At 49.3% G+C, this 16,689-nt stretch overlaps 1 protein-coding gene across 1 annotated transcript; it reads left to right on the plus strand.

Annotated features, from left to right (window-relative positions):
• The first annotated feature begins 4,264 nt into the window (after positions 1–4,264).
• Positions 4,265–11,494, plus strand: RNF222 (ring finger protein 222). Its single transcript, XM_003274655.4, has 3 exons — positions 4,265–4,397; positions 7,893–8,044; positions 8,737–11,494. The coding sequence occupies exon 3, from the start codon at positions 8,762–8,764 to the stop codon at positions 9,422–9,424; it is 663 nt and encodes a 220-aa protein (XP_003274703.1). The 5' UTR covers positions 4,265–4,397; positions 7,893–8,044; positions 8,737–8,761; the 3' UTR covers positions 9,425–11,494.
• The last annotated feature ends 5,195 nt before the right edge of the window (positions 11,495–16,689 follow it).

The raw sequence follows: 16,689 nt of genomic DNA on the forward strand, positions 1-16,689 counted from the left end.
CCTGCAAGTCATGAGTGAAGCCTGGAAATCAGTTTCTGTAATCTGTTCTCCAGGTGATTCTGGCATTAGGAACTTCTGTCCTGGTCCAGCTACTCATCCCTTGCAGAAACCACACCTGCAGTTAGTCAGTGGTCAGCGAGGGTGGGATTCTTCCCTTGTCTAACAGCCCTTTAGCCTCACAAAAATGTCTCTCTAAGGAAGATCTTGTCTCACTGGGCCAAAATGGTCTCCAGACTCATCTCCATCCTGGCCAACCTCTTCCCCAGGATACGCTTCAGTGCCTCATCAACACCACTTCCAATGTGGCCCCAAAACTAGACAAAACTCTACAGCATGACCTGCCCAGGGAAGGGACCCCTGGTCTCATCCCTCCCTGAGCTGGAACTATTCTTCCATGGTTCAGCGTGCATTTGTCCTTTCTGCTGAGAAGCGAAGAACACTCCAAAATGACATGGCAGTATTTGCAACAGACACCTTATTCACTAAATCAGGACGAGATTGGCCAGGCCCCTTGAGTCAGAAAGTGTTTGCATCTCCTTACCCACCTTTAGCCTTCTCTTCTTGCCATAATAATAATAAGGATGATTTCGATGATAATCGATAATAGAGAGAGATAAATGAAGAAATATATATATATTAGATAGACAAAGAGACTGGATAAATGATAGATAGATAGATAGATAGATAGATAGATAGATAGATAGATAGATCGATCGATCTATGGAGAGATTGGAGAGAGAGATTAGATGGATGGATGGATAGATTGATGGAGAGATAGATCCATAGAGAGATAGGTAGATACATAGATACGCAGAGATGGATCAGTGGAGAGATTAGGTAGATAAATAGATCAATGGCGAGATAGATTGATTGAAAGATAGATAGATGATTGATTGATGGAGAGATTACATAGATGGATGGATCAATGGAGAGATAGAGATTAGAGAGATGGATAGATGGACAGATAGAGGGATGGATGGATCAATGGATAGGTTGATTGATGGATAGATAGAGAGGATAGAGAGAAAGAGATTAGATAGATCAATAGATACATAGATCAATTGAGATAGATGGATCAATGGAGAGACTAGATAGACAGATGAATTGATCGATTGATAGATAGATAGACAGACATATAGATAGATAAACACTGACAGAGCCCCTCCTGTGTAGCAGGTGTTGTTCCAGGCACATTACTTGCATTCACTCATTTTATTGTCACAATAACCCTATAGAGTAGGTACTATTATCCCCATTTTCTACAGATGAAGCAACTGAGGCACAGAAGGATTAAGTAACCTACCCAAAGTCACATGGCATTTTCTCTTTAGTCACCAACACACATAAACACACATAGAGCACTCGTGAATGCTCATGCACTGGTCTTTAATTTCCCAGAGCTCCCTACCCTCAGTCCTATAGTGTAGTTCCTCCTGGCTAGTATACCTGTGCTCTTAACCTTTCCTGATAACTAATTCCTTCTTCCTGCCAAAATCCAACAGTCCACTTTCCCAGAAACTTGCTAGATGGCTAGAGCCAACCTGAAAAATAAATTCAAGTTAGTGTCTCTGGCTGATGCATTTACCTCCTCAAGTAAATGTGTGTGTCCGTGCCAACATATATAAGTATATGCAATTTTTTAAGTGGAATTCTTTTTCTTTTTCTTTTTTCTTTTTCTTTTTCTTTTTTTCTTTTTTTTTTTTTTGGAGACAAGAGTTTTACTCTGTCGCCCAGGCTGGAGTGCAGTGGTGCCATCTCAGCTCACCGCAACCTCCGCCTCCCGAGTTCAAGCGATTCTCCTGCCTCAGCCTCCCGAGTAGCTGGGACTACAGGCGCCCGCCACCCACCGTGCCCGGCTAATTTTTTGTATTTTTAGTAGAGACGGGGTTTCACCGTGTTACCCAGGATGGTCTTGATCTCCTCACCTCATTATCCACCCGCCTCAGCCTCCCGAAGTGCTGGGATTACAGGCATGAGCCACTGCGCCAGGCCGGAATTCTTTTTTTAGAACACAAAACCAAGACAGACAATGATAATAAATATTTACATATTAAAGGTAACCTTCATAGACAAGCTTCATGACAGGGCCAGTGGAAAAGATATTGGCACCTTAGGAACTTTATATCACCCCATAAATCACATCACAAAAGTCTAAGGATGGCTGGGCCTGGTTCCATCTCCTCTCTGGGGGACACACAAGGGGTTGATACTGAGGTATTTGGGGCACCTTTCCAAGAATCCCCAGAAAGCCCTAAGTGGAGTTATGAGCCACACTGTTAAAGGGGCTTAGAACTTTGCAATGAGCCCCTTGGAGGTGCCAGTGGAAGGACAGAAATTTGGAGAGCCCTCTGGGATTAGACTTGCTGGATGAAAATACAGAATGCCCACTTAAATTTGAGTCTCAGATAGAAAAGGAATACTCTGTAGTATAAATATGTCCCAGAGGGCCGGGCACAGTGATTCACGCCTGTAATCCCAGCACTTTGGGAGGCCGAGGCAGGTGGATCACTTAAGGTCAGGAGTTCAAAACCAGCCTTGCCAACATGGCGAAACCCCATCTCTACTAAAAATACAAAAAATTACCGGGGTGTGGTGGTGCACACCTATAATCCCAACTACTTGAGAGGCTGAGGCAGGAGAATCGCTCGAACCCAGGAGGTGGAGGTTTCAGTGAGCTGAGATTGCGGCCGCTGCACTCCAGCCTAGGTGACAGATCGAGACTCTGTCTAAAAAAAAAAAAAAAATCCCAGATATTGTACTGTATTATACTGGACATATTTATACTAAAAAGCATTTGTTGTTTGTCTGAAATTCTAATTTACCTGAGCATACTGCATTCTCATTTGCTAATCTAGGACCACCTGGGACTCCCAGGGAACGAACAAGAGAGACTGTGATGACGGCTTGCACTCACCGATCTCTGTCCACGGTGAAGTGGCCGAGTGCACTGCCCTGACTGTCCTCCCTACCAGCTTCAAGGTGTCCACTGAGCCAGGGCCATGATTGATCGGGCGGAAGGGGGTCATCCTGTGTCATCCTACAGGGTCACACACATGCTGGGCTGTGCCTTGGACCCAGTAACTTACTTTTTTCAGAAGAAAACTGGTTTCTTGGGGACCTCCTGAGAGGACTGGGAGGAAATCCTCCAAAATGATTTCCAGTTCCCCGAACTTCATTCCTCCATTATTCTTGATGACTTTTTTCTTTTTCTTTGAGACAGTCTCACTCTGTCGCCCAGGCTGGAGTGCAGTGGTGCAATCTTGGCTCACTCACTGCAACCTCCGCCCTCTGGATTCAAGCAATTCTTGTGCCTCAGCCTCCTGAGTAGCTGAGACTACAGGCTCGCACCACCATGCCCAGCTAATTTTTGTATTTTTAGTAGCGACAGGGTTTCACCATGTTAGCAAGGCTGGTCTTGAACTCCTGGCCTCAAGCAGTCTGCCTGCCTCAATCTCCCAAAGTGTTGGGATTACAGGCATGAGCCACCGCACCCAGCAGATGATTTTTTTTCTAATCACAAAAGAAACATACATTCAGGGTGAAAATGCAAACATCACAGAAATATAAAACTTAGAAAGTCTCTCCAGAGATAACTGCTATTAACAGTCTGATGTGTTTTCTTCCAGATTTTCCTCTATGAATATTATCAGGTATTATTATCTTCATAAATAGAATTGTATTACACAGGCTGTTCTGAAACTTGCTTCCATTTATCGTGATGTCGGGGACTTCTTTCCATATGTGTGTGCATTCGTGCTTCACTGGTCTTACTCCGCCTCATTCTTTATGCCAGTGGTGCTGGGTCTTTGGAGCTCTAAGCCCCTTTGGGTGTTCCATGAATGACAAATGCACACAGGCAGATCCCACAAATATATGACTCTGAGTGTCATAGACTTCCCGAGGCTGATCTACTACCGACCCTACTACTGTGGGGATGGGGGTGTGGGGGGAAGATGGGGATCACAGAAATGGGTCCAGGAGGGTGGGAAGGACAGTGTGGGTGACTTTCCTATTGATAGGGAGACCCATGCCTGGGGAGCCTCAGTCAAACGGGTCCTGGGTCACTGCCTCCACTGTGAGACCCTCTGACTCTCCTGAGCACCCACCCTGGGCTCCTCCTCAGGCTGGGGGTTCCTCTCCTGGCATCCTCAGCAAGATCACCTGACTCCAGCAGCTGCCAACCCCCTGGGCAACGCCAAAGCCTCCTGGCCTCAAACGGGTTGGGCGACATTCACTTCCTTGCGCTGTCCTCCCGACCTGCTCTGTCATTAGGAATTGCCTCGGCGGCGGCGGTCACACTAACAGCAACAGAAGGAGATCGTGCTGCTGCTCAGCACCGCAGAGTGGCTCAGATCTGCTGGAGGCCCCAGGAGGGAAGGTGGATGCTGCTCTCTCCGGTCCCAGCCAAAGTGAGTCTAGGGGCCTGGCTGGGCGTGGGGAAGGAGCTTGGCAATGTTGGAAGGTTGCCAACATTGGATGGATGCAGGAGAATGAGGGAGAGAGAAATTGAAAGAGAGAGAGAAGAGATACCTGTGGGTGAGCAACTAGTCACAGCTAAAGCTGTAGGACCTTGCACTGGGGCTCCAAGAGGGAATCCCAGGTGCCTGGAAGTGTCATTCTGTCCCACTGGCTCCTGTGCTGAGGTGGGGATGGGGGGTGTTTTCTCTGGGGTGGGGACACCTGCCCCCCTCACTCTGTCCTAGAGATGGGCTACTGCTTGGGGGAGGCTCAGTACTGATGCTTCCCAAAGTCAGCTCCCTTGGGCCAGCCATTGCCTTCCCCCCGCCTCCCAGGTGGCCAGAAGGGCATCCTTGTTGAGGGTCACTCTGAGGAAGGAAGTTTGGGTAGTCACTTTTTTAACAGGGCTATTTCTTCTATTCCTTTGACCAAAGTCTGAAGACAAAGTCTTAAGCTCTGAGCCTCAGTTCCCTTATCTGTGAAATGAAGATAATCCCTACCCCCCAGCCTTGTTGTCAGGATCAGATGAGGAAGGGATGCAAAATGTCAAGCACATAATTAGGATTCAATAAATGGTTGCTGTTGTAATTACTTATTATTAGCTCAATACTGGTCCCACTTCACCTAGGAATACTTTCCAGCCCTCCTCTCCCATCAATTTCCTAAGGCATCAATAGGGATGCTTTGGCACTTACTGCATTGTTCTTGAACTTGTTTGTGCTCAAACTAGAGTATGTTCCTTGCATTTCTTCTGTTGCCCTCTCCCTCACCCCAGCACCCAAACAGAATCAGGCCATAAGAGGAACTCAAGGATGGAGAATGGAATGGGATTCAGAAAGTGAGACAGGCAAAGAGGGAGGGGTCAGGGAAGACTGAGAAAGGGGGGCAAGAAGGTGGGGAAGGAGGTAGCATTGTCCAATTGTTGACGGCGTGGCTCTCCGGAAGCACGGGAAGGGGAAGGATTGCCCAGAGAGGCCATCGTTGGAAGGGAGGATTGCCCAGAGAGGCCATCGTTGGAAGGGAGGATTGCCCAGAGAGGCCATCGTTGGAAGGGAGGATTGCCCAGAGAGGCCATCGTTGGAAGGGAGAAGGATTGCCCAGAGAGGCCATCGTTGGAAGGGAGGATTGCCCAGAGAGGCCATCGTTGGAAGGGAGAAGGATTGCCCACAGAGGCCATCATTGGAAGGGAGAAGGATTGCCCACAGAGGCCATCGTTGGAAGGGGAGCCAGAGGATCGTGGAGGAGGATTGCCCACAGAGGCCATCGTTGGAAGGGGGAAGGATTGCCCAGAGAGGCCATCACTGGGGCCTGGGATGTCTTCTGCACTCCCTGGGTCCTTTTTACTTTTCCTCTAACTCGGATGAAAAGTAGAGGCTCTCCTTCTCCTTCCCTGCTCGTCTCAAGGAGGACGGTGCTTCCTAACTTGGCTAATACCTACTCACCCAATCTATCAGCTGATTCTAACAATGTTCTACCATCTACGGAGTCTTCTCTGTCTCTGTTAACTCCCTCTCCGTCACCTTCACCGGTCACCTCAGGTGACTCACTTCCCTCTCTCTAGACATGGATCTGCTCATCTCTGAAACTAGGAGCTTCAACTAAGTGATCTCTAAAGTCCTTTTTCCCTCTAGTATTCCTTATTTGCTCTTCTTGTCAGCCTTGATCTCTACTTCTCAGTTATCCAAACAACTTAAACCATTGATCATCAATCCTCCTTTCAAAAAAAATATCTTTTTTGAGAAAACTTATAAATGTCCACTAGGCTCTAAAGTTTTATAAGAACTTCCTTGACCGCTACTTATCCCCAATATGTAAGCTCAGTACCTAGCACATAACAGGTGCTCAATAAATATGTGTTGAATAATTAGATGGATGGATGGATAGAAGGATGGAACTCTTGCCATCACACGCTTTGGGGAGTTATGAAATGCAGGGAAACATATTAATAGTTGACTGGCTTAAGAAAATCATGGCCATCCTGATTATAATGGCTGTTTGGTATAAACATTTGCAAATGTGTTATGAAATAACTACTAAGAAATATTGGAATAACCATTTAAATTATTATCCATCACCCATCACTTATCTTATCCATTGTCATCTTGTTCAGTTATTCTAATTTGAGGTGAGCTGCCCTCTGTCAAGTGGGTGCAATTTTTTAATCATCCACATACTAAGGAACATTTGGGGATGAGAGGGAAGGAAAGGAAGGCAAATGCTGTGGCTGCCTCAAGAGCTGTGACAGGGGTCTCCAAGTCCCCTTTGGGAGAAGAGGGGACAGGACGTGGTCTGTCTTAATAATGACAACTGCCATTTACTGAGCACTTCCTCTGAGCCAGACTCTTCACTCACATTAGCTCACTTAATTCCCCCAACAACTCTCCGAGGAAGATGGTACCATTATTATCAATTTCATCTTATGGGCAGGAAACTGAGACTCAGAGAGGTTAAACAACTTGGCTAAGCTTATACAGACAGTAATGGGTAGATAAAAGATTTGAACCCCCATCCCCCATCCTGGGGGCCACATTGACCACTTCAAAGACCAAAGCTGGAAACTTCCGAAGAGGTCTGGGGGCCGCCTCCAGGATCCCAGATTCCTTATCCCACCTCCAAATATTTTTGCTCTTTGACTATGAGACATTTTCAACTCGGCAAAATAGATTTGGAGCCAAGCCAAGAGAGGGGGGGATTCTGAAAGATTTGTGATCTTAACAGTTGTCCTTCCTACACATTGATTTTGTTCCCATTATGTCATCTCTCAGGTCTGGGGGCTGCCATGCAGCTCTATTTTATCAGTGTGTCTAGCGGTCTTTTGTCTCTGTCATGGATGGAAGAAAGCAGCAATAACAAGGAATCATGGTTCTTTTTAAAGAAGCTGTTCTAGATAAGTTTAGGCTACACAGTTGTGACACTGGGTTTCAGTGAGGACACTTGGACCTCACCACACACCCCAGTGGATGTTTCCCTTCAAAGCCATCGACTTGTGAAGCCATGTACTTAATCAAACAAATCTGCTCTCAGATTCTGTTTAAAACCCATCTTGTGGCCAGTGCGGTGGCTCGCATCTGTAATCCCAACACTTTGGGAGGCCAAGGCGGGCGGATCACCAGAGGTCAGGAGTTCAAGACCAGCCTGGCCAACATGGTAAAACCCTGTCTCTACTAAAATTACAAAAATTAGCCAGGGGTGGTGGCACGCACCTGTAATGCCAGCTATTTGGGAGGCTGGGACAGGAGAATCACTTGAACCCAGGAGAGGGAGGTTGCAGTGAGCTGAGGTCGCGCCACTGCACTCCTGCCTGGGCGACAGAGCAAAACTCCCTCTCAAAAAAAAAAAAAAAAAAAACAAAAACTTGTTACTTTACAGTGACTCTATAGATTTGATTTCAAACAATATCATGCCACTTGATCACTCATTTACTTTCCTATCAGACTTGGCTCCCAGTGACTTCTGGGCATTTCCAAAATATCAGACATATTCTCAAAGGATGAAATTCTGTCTCCGTCATGGTTAATCAGATGCTTCTCTCACTGCCTCAGGCAGCCCCATAGGAAGAATTTGGAGAATGACTGAGCTGTGGCAGGTGAGGGAATGAACCTAAAGCTACCTGACGTGACTATGTGGAGGCCCAGCAGGCATTTGAATGTGTAAGTTCTAAGCTTTGTTTTTTTAAACAGTCATTGCTTTATAGCCACACTTAGCACGGAGGAATGCAATCCAATGGCTGGAGGAAATCCAATGGACCCGCCAACCCCAGGTGAGGGCAGAGGTTGAGACTAGCACGGGCTTTTCTGGAAAATGGCCACTCTGGGTGCAGGCCCAAATTGGAGGCTGGGCTAGGGCTGTGCATGCATTTTCTTAGCCACCTGCTTCCCCTGGTAACAGGGACTTCCTTTCTTCACTTCTGTCACTGAAGGAGGAAGAGATGAGGCAGTGACCTCACCATGTGTGTACATGGTGATTGAGGTGAGACATCAGGAACTCCACACACCTCCTCCTGGGGTCCAGTGTGACTGGGTTCTCTGGTTCTCTGTCTCCCGATTCTCCCTTCCAGAAGCATCTGCTCCTCTCCTCCTAAGGGTCTTGGGCTCTAGGTTTGAGTCAGGTGGGCCATAGAGGAGGAGCAGCAGAAGAGCCAAGAGTAGGAGGAAGAGAGAGGAGGCGGAAGACAGGGAGAGGGGATAAGAGGCAGTGGAGGCAGAGGTGTAGGTGGGAGTTAGGACGGGGGAGGGAAAGAGGAAATGCCCCAATATTCACAACCCTTCCCGCCCACAGCTGAGCGTGCCATCTCCCAGCGGCCATGTCAGAAGGGGAGAGCAAGGACAGCTCGGGCAGCGAGTGCCCCGTGTGCTACGAGAAGTTCCGGGACCTGGAGGGCGCCAGCCGGACGCTGAGCTGTGGCCATGTGTTCTGCCATGACTGTCTGGTCAAGTACCTGCTGTCCACCCGGGTGGATGGGCAGGTCCAGAGGACCCTGGTCTGCCCCATCTGCCGCTACGTCACGTTCCTCAGCAAGAAGAGCTCCCGCTGGCCCTCCATGCTGGACAAGAGCTCCCAGACGCTGGCTGTGCCCGTGGGCCTGCCCTCCGTGCCCCCACTGGACAGCCTGGGCCACACAAACCCCCTGGCCGCCTCCTCGTCCGCCTGGAGGCCACCTCTGGGCCAGGCCAGGCCACCAGGCAGCCCGGGCCAAAGCGCCCAGCTCTCCCTGGACCTGCTGCCCAGCCTGCCCCGGGAGTCGCAGGTCTTCGTCATCAGCCGCCACGGGATGCCCCTGGGGGAGCAGGACAGCGTGCTGCCCCGCCGCAGCCTGGCAGAGCTCTCGGAGGCCTCCCCGGCGCCCCGCTCCGCCCGCGCCTTCTGCTGCCGATCACGGGCCCTGCTGCTCATCACGCTCATCGCCGTGGTGGCCGTGGTGGCCGCCATCCTGCCCTGGGTGCTGCTGGTGAGGAAGCAGGCGTGAGCCGCACCGCAGGGAGGCCGCCGGGCTAGCCGTGGCCTGGGGTGGGACAGGAGGCCCCACGGCAGCCCTGGTGCCACCAAGCTCCGAGGGGCACGTGGGCAGGCAGAGGGGAGGACCTGGGCACAGAGAGGGCCTTGGGCTTCCCCGACCCCCGCAGGGGCTTCCGCTCGACAGAGAGGCTGGAGCTGACTCTATGCGCGCAGCGCATGTTCCCCACGTGAATCCTCAGCAGGTGCGTTCCCCTTCCGCTAGGCTGGGAAGATGGGTGGTCACTGCCCTCCTGCAGGCTCACCAGCCCTGAGCGGCAGACCTTACCTGCCAGGTGACCTGCCCAAAGCCAGGTGGGCCCCTTCCCGGGACAAGGAAACCCTGCCGGCAGACGTCCTGCTGGGCTGGCCGATGGCAGGATCCTCCAGGCCAGAATTCCTACCCAGGATTTATGGCTTGCCCTCGGGAACAGACAGAAGGGGGCGCCCAGAATCTCAGCACTCAACCTCGACCTCCACCACAGCACCCACCCCCTAACTCTCCCTGTCCCCAGCCTGCCAGCTTAAAAGGGCTTCCCTGAAGAAGCTGATCTCAGAGGCTGCCCCAGAATTTCTTGGAGAATGAACAGAAATTGTTCTTCCTGGAAAGCTGAGGCCAGATCCAGAGACAGGGGTTTGTTGATAGAGGCCACCCCAGCAGAGTGCCCCACGAACGGAGCCAGAGGTCTCCCTGAGCCTTCCAGGCCCAAGGAGGGATCCAAACTTTGAGTCCTGGGTTCTCAAGGGTGGCGGGGAGTGGAGGGGAAGCCTGACAGGCGAGCCTTGAGTCAGCTGAGAACTATGTGGGCAAACGAACCCCTGGGGGCTACCGCCTCCCTCCCAGCTAGTCCTCCTCATGACCCAGCCACTCATTTAGACGCCACACCAGCTGGGCCAGTTTCCCAGGTGGATTGCCAGGCTGGGCTGGGTGAGGAAGGGTGGGGAGGAAAACAGCTGTGCTTGTCAGGGACGCCGCCATCTCAACCGAGGAATGCTGAGGCCCAGGTGCCGTCAGCTGCTCCTCGAGGTCTCTTTCCCTGGGGCCCCCACGTTGGACTGTGAAGAGCCTCAGGTTGGGTCTAGCCTGAGTCATTCGGGGATAGCTATTGGCTGTTTATTGAAGTCCATAAGTCAACCAACACCTTTCAATGGAAAACAACAAAAACCTCCAGCAATTATCTCAAATAAATGGTGATCTGCCCACAGCTGAGCCCCAACCTCCCTCAACCTATACCCCTCTGGGCAATTTGCTGTCTGTGGGTGAAGAAATAGCAGTCTACGTTTTATCTAGTTCCTAAATGCCTGCAGTGGTGGTCATTTGGGGACCGCTGGGGAATTGGGCCCCACTACAGGGGATATTTGGGACATAGAGAGGGCTCCTTTAAAAGCACTTGTGGGCTTCTCTGTGCTCATTTCAAGATTACAGAAGTGGCCGGGCGCGGTGGCTCACGCCTGTAATCCCAGCACTTTGGGAGGCCGAGGCGGGTGGATCACAAGGTCAGGAGTTCGAGACCAGCCTGGCCAATATGGTGAAACCCGTCTCTACTAAAAATACAAAAATTAGCCAGGCGTGGTGGCACACGCCTGTAGTCCCAGCTACTCGGGAGAGGCAGAAGATTCGCTTGAACCCGGGAGGTGGAGGTTGCAGTGAGCCGAGATCGTGCCACTGCACTCCAGCCTGGGTGACAGAGGGAGACTCCATCTAAAAAAAAAAAAAATTTACAGAAGAGCACAGGTGCTATTGGAGGGAAGGGATACAGATGGATTCCATGGGGAGAATATTCATTATAGGAATAAAAATAATGTTTAATTTGCAAAGACTCCAATGAGTCTCTTTTAACCTCAGCCAGGCTGTTTTAAACAGTGTCATGAATTTCTGGGAACCTGGTTCTAGTCTTTTCAGATTCTGCCATATTTGCCAAAAGTTTCTTTCAAAATATCCTCGGTGTTTTCGTATGTTCATGGTGACCTGTAGCTGCAACTCCTTTTATTTTCAGAGAATGCCAAAAGCTATTTTAAAAATAAAGGTATATATTTTCTCAAAGATTCCAGAGACTTTGCAATTTATGTGGGAAGCTCCGAGCCTGGACTTAAAGGACAATTCACTTTAGATGAAAAAGTTTGACGCGGTGTCTCACTCCCATAATCCCAGCACTTTAGGAGGCCGAGGCAGGTGGATCACGAGGTCAGGAGTTCGAGACCAGCCTGGCCAGTATGGTGAAACCCCATCTCTACTAAAAATACAAAAAATTAGCCGGGCGTGGTGGCGCACGCCTGTAATCCCAGCTACTCGGGAGGCTGAGGCAGGAGAATCGCTTGAACCTGGGAGGTGCTTGGACCTGGGAGAATCGCTTGAACCTGGGATGTTGCAGTGAGCTGAGATCATGTCACTGCACTCCAGCTGGGCGACACAGCGAGACTCCGTCTCAAAAAAAAAAAAAAAGAAAGGAAAAGAAAAAGTTTGAAATGCAAACACAAATGGCTCTTACACATCTATTCAACCACACTTGCAAAAGAAATTAAAATTAAAATTCTGCTGGCATGCCATTAAATTAAAATTAAAATTCTGCTGCCATGCCATTTTTCACCTATGAGCTTGTCAAAACCTGGAAGCCTCATAACCCACTCTGCTACTGAAGCTGAGGGAGGCAGGGGAATGGTTAGTGGGAATGCATATTATTAAAATCCCTATCAAGGGCAATGTGACATTATCTACCAAAATTTCTGCTTTGCTCCAGCAATTCCTGTTCTAGAAACATCCTACAGATATACTTGCATGTATGGGCAGCAGCATACATATGATGCTATATAATTGCAGCATTGTTTATAAAAACAAAGGATTGGAAAAACCCTACATGCTAATCAATAGGGTACTGGTTATCTATCTTAAGGTCCAGGGAATATCATGCAGCTGTAAAAGAAAAAAAAAAAGAACAAGAAAGGACTCAATGAACTTATATGGAATGTCTCCAAGGTACAACGGAAAATGAGGAAAAGCAAGGTGTGGAACACTGGATACTGGATACTACAATTTGTATAGAAAGGGCAGGAAATGGGCCAGGCACAATGTCTCACGCCTGTAATCCCAGCACTTTGGGAGGCCGAGGTGGGCGGATCACCTGAGGTCAGGAGTTCAAGACCAGCCTGGCCAACATGGTGAAACCCTGTCTCTACTGAAAATACAAAAATTAGCCAGGCGTGTTGGTACGTGCCTGTAATCCCAGCTAATAGGGAGGCTGAGGCAGGAGAATTGCTTGAACCCAGGAGGTGGAAGTAGCAGTGAGCTGAGATCGCACCATTGCACTCCAGCCTGAGCGACAGAGTGAGACTCTGTCTTTAAAAAAAGAAAAAGAAAGAAAGGGGGGGAATAACAATTTACATTCCTATTTGCTTACTTATGCATCAAAAAAGTGGGAATGCAGGGCGTGGTGGTTCACGCCCAGCACTTTGGGTGGCCAAGGTGGGAGGATTGCTTGAGGCCAGGAGTTCAAGACTAGCCTGGGCAACATAGTGAGACCCTATCTCTATTTAAAAAAAAATTGTAATTACCTGGGTGTGGTGGCGCACCTCTGTAGCCCCAGCTACTCAGGGGGTTGAGGTGGGAGGGTCCCTTGAGCCCAGGAGGCTGCAGTGGGCTATGATTGCACCAATGTACTCCAGCCTGAGCAACAGAGTAAGACCTTGATGACAGAAAGACAAGAAAGACAAGAAGGGCGGAAGGGAGGAAGGGAGGGAGGAAGGAAAGAAGGAAGGAAGGAAGGAAGGAAGGAAGGAAGGAAGGAAGGAAGGAAGGAAGGAAGGAAGGAAGGCAGGCAGGCAGGCAGGCAGGCAGGCAGGCAGGCAGGCAGGCAGGCAGGCAAGATGTACAAAACACTAAAAATTCTGACTCGCCATGGAAAGGAATGAGAAAATGATGGAGTGGGAAGGGGAGTTTTCACTTTACCTTTTTTTTTTTTTTTTTTTGAGACAGAGTCTTGCTCTGTCACCCAGGCTGGAGTGCAGTGGTGCAATCTCGGCTCACTGCAATCTCCGCCTTCAGGGTTCACGCCATTCTACTGCCTCAGCCTCCCGAGTGGCTGGGACTACAGGCATCCGCCACCAGGCCCAGCTAATTTTTTTGTATTTTTAGTAGAGACAGGATTTCACCGTGTTAGGATGGTCTCGATCGCCTGACCTTTTGATCCGCCTTGACCTCCCAAAGTGCTGGGATTACAGGTGTGAGCCACTGCACCCAGCCTCACTTTACCTTTTATACCTTTTGATGTTTGAACCAAGTAAATGTATCATTCAAAAACTGAATTGAAAAATTATTAGAAGCTAAAGATATCTTCAGTGTACACACCTGTTGCCAGGTAAGACTGCCCCAAGAACAGTTAAGAGCTGCCAAACCACCTGTCCTGTGGTTCGAGAGTGTCAGCTACTGGCTCAGTGGGGCTGGTTTGTCTGGTTGGAGGTGTGACATCTTATGCTAACAGGCACCCAAGGAGTAAGGGTTAAAAGTTTAATGTTCTCAGCGTTCCTGAGGTCCTGAGCATTTCTCTGGGCCCGTCATTGAATGTGCTTATTTTGATTCCCCCTTCTCTTCTTTTCCTCTTTGTTTTCAAATAAAATCTTTTGTTTTAAGCAACCATCATGCGGTCAGGGCACTACAGGACAATACCATTACACAGACAGAGATAGATAGATAGATAGATAGATAGATAGATAGATAGATAGATAGATAGATAGATAGATAAATAGACAGAGGGCCGGGCACGGTGGCTCACGCTTGTAATCCCAGCACTTTGGGAGGCCGAGGCGGGCGGATCACGAGGTCAGGAGATCGAGACCACGGTGAAACCCCGTCTCTACTAAAAATACAAAAAAATTAGCCGGGCGTGGTGGCGGGCGCCTGTAGTCCCAGCTACTCGGAGAGGCTGAGGCAGGAGAATGGCGTGAACCCGGGAGGCGGAGCTTGCAGTGAGCAGAGATCGCGCCACTGCACTCCAGCCTGGGATACAGAGCCAGACTCCGTCTCCAAAAAAAAAAAAAAGATAGATACATAGATAGTAGATAGACATATAGATAGATAGAGGGATGGATGCCTAGGGTTAAACTTATTTGCTCTTCTCTTCCTCCCCTTGTCCAGAGGCACCCCAACCCCTGACACACACACACACACACACACACACAGCCACTTCCCATCCTCATAATAACCTTTAACTGTAATACACACTTACACAGTCTGAGCCTAGCAGTCAAGCTTAAGGATCCATAGCATTGCCAGCAGGGCCCTGAGGAGGGTTGCCAGGATCCTGGGCAGGCATATTAGAGACCTCTGTGCCCCTCAGAAACAGCTCCATAACCTCTCCCTGCACTGAACCCTGTGTGACTCACAAGACCACTCAGCTGCTATCTCCTTTTGACCTCCTTGTCAGTATAAATGTCCTTTTTGGGTCCAGGTGCAGTGGCTCATGCCTGTAATCCCAACACTTCAGGAGGCTGAGGCAAGCGGATCATGAGGTCAGGAGTTCGAAACTAGCCTGGCCAACATGGTGAAACCCCGTCTCTACTACAAATACAAAAATTAGCCAGGCGTGGTGGCGTGCACCTGTAATCCCAGCTACTCAGGAGGCAGAGGCAGGAGGATCGCTTGAACCCGGGAGGTAGAGGTTACAATGAGCCGAGATTGTGCCACTACACTTCAACCTGGGTGACACAGAGAGATCCCATCTCAAAAAAAAAAAAAAAAGTCCTTTTTCAGGGACACACAATAAACAACTTTGCCTCACCCTTACAACTCCTCCTACCGGGATAAATTAACTCCACAGCTCATTCTCAGCACAAACCACTTGCAGTTCCCAATACGCAGTGGGGTGCAGGCCTGGGCCTTTGCTTATGAGCCTCACTCCGCCTGAAACACACTCCCCCCACTCCCAACCCCCACTCCACCCCATCTACCTGGAAAACTCCTACTTAGCTTTTCAGAAACAGTATAATTCCAGGGTTACCTCTGAAGACTTCCTTGCTCAAGGGAACTGCCGGCTCCTAAGCCGCCCCCCCATCCCCCACAAAGCATCCATCGGTGACACTTGATTATGCTTATGTGGTCACATCTGTCTCCTCCTTAACGAAGTGCTCCTTCAGGGGAAGCTAGATCTTATAGATCTTGGTATCTCCAGTGCCTGACACAGAATTTAGTAAACAGTAAGAGCTGGAGAAATATTTGGAGAATGAGTGAATGAATGAACCTGACAGCTTGGTGTTTAGAAAAAAGTTGAGTCTAATCAACTCGGGGTGTGGAATCTAGCTATAATCCCTGCTTTGCTATGTCTGAAGTCTTCAAAATGATCCTAAAGGGACCTTTTTCAAATCCAGGAAGAGGAATGTGGGCAGCAAGCGAGAGAGAGAGCAGTCAGGCTAGGCTGCAGGGTGAAGGCAAGGCACCCAACAGACACGTTAGGACAAAGGGGGCCGGGCACAGTGGCTCACGCCTGTAATCCCAGTACTTTGGGAGGCCGAGGTGGTCAGAACACAAGGTCCGGAGATCGAGACCATCCTGGCTAACACGGTGAAACCCCGTCTCTACTAAAAATACAAAAGGAAATTAGCCGGGTGTGGTGGCGGGCGCCTGTAGTCCCAGCTACTCGGGAGGCTGAGGCAGGAGAATGGCTTGAACCCGGGAGGTGGAGCTTGCAGTGAGCCGAGATTGCGCCACTGCACTCCAGCCTGGGTGACAGAGCGAGACTCCGTCTCAAAAAAAAAAAAAAAAAAAAAAGAGAGAAAGGGATGACCAGGCTTGGTGGCTCACACCTGTAATCCCAGCACTTTGGGAGGCCAAGGTGGGCAGATCACTTGAGGTCTGGAGTTCGAGACTATCCTGGCCAACGTGGTGAAACCCCATCTCTACCAAAAATAAAAAAATTAGCCAGCCGGGAGTAATGGCTCATGCCTGTAATCTCAGCTACTCAGAAGGCTGAGGCAGGAGAATTGCTTGAACCCGGGAGGCAGAGGTTGCAGTGAGCCAATATTGTGCCACTGTACTCCAGCCTGGGTGACAGAACGAGACTCCGCCTCAAAAAAAAAACAGATAGGGATGTTTCTAACTAGGCTACTGGCCATTTGCATCTGTATGGACAATTTGTACCCTGCAAATTTTCACACTGTATCAAGTGTTATGCTGTATGGATAGTGGGCTGAAGGTTTAATTTTTTTTTTTTTTTTTTTTTTTGAGACAGAGTCTTGCTCTGTCTCCCAGGC

This window comes from Nomascus leucogenys, chromosome 19 (genome assembly GCF_006542625.1).
Source record: "Nomascus leucogenys isolate Asia chromosome 19, Asia_NLE_v1, whole genome shotgun sequence".
Classification (NCBI taxonomy): Eukaryota; Metazoa; Chordata; class Mammalia; order Primates; family Hylobatidae; genus Nomascus; species Nomascus leucogenys.

Excerpts from the sequence above, each read along its gene's own strand:
- RNF222 (XM_003274655.4), top strand. The coding sequence starts at position 8,762 with ATGTCAGAAGGGGAGAGCAAGGACAGCTCGGGCAGCGAGTGCCCCGTG.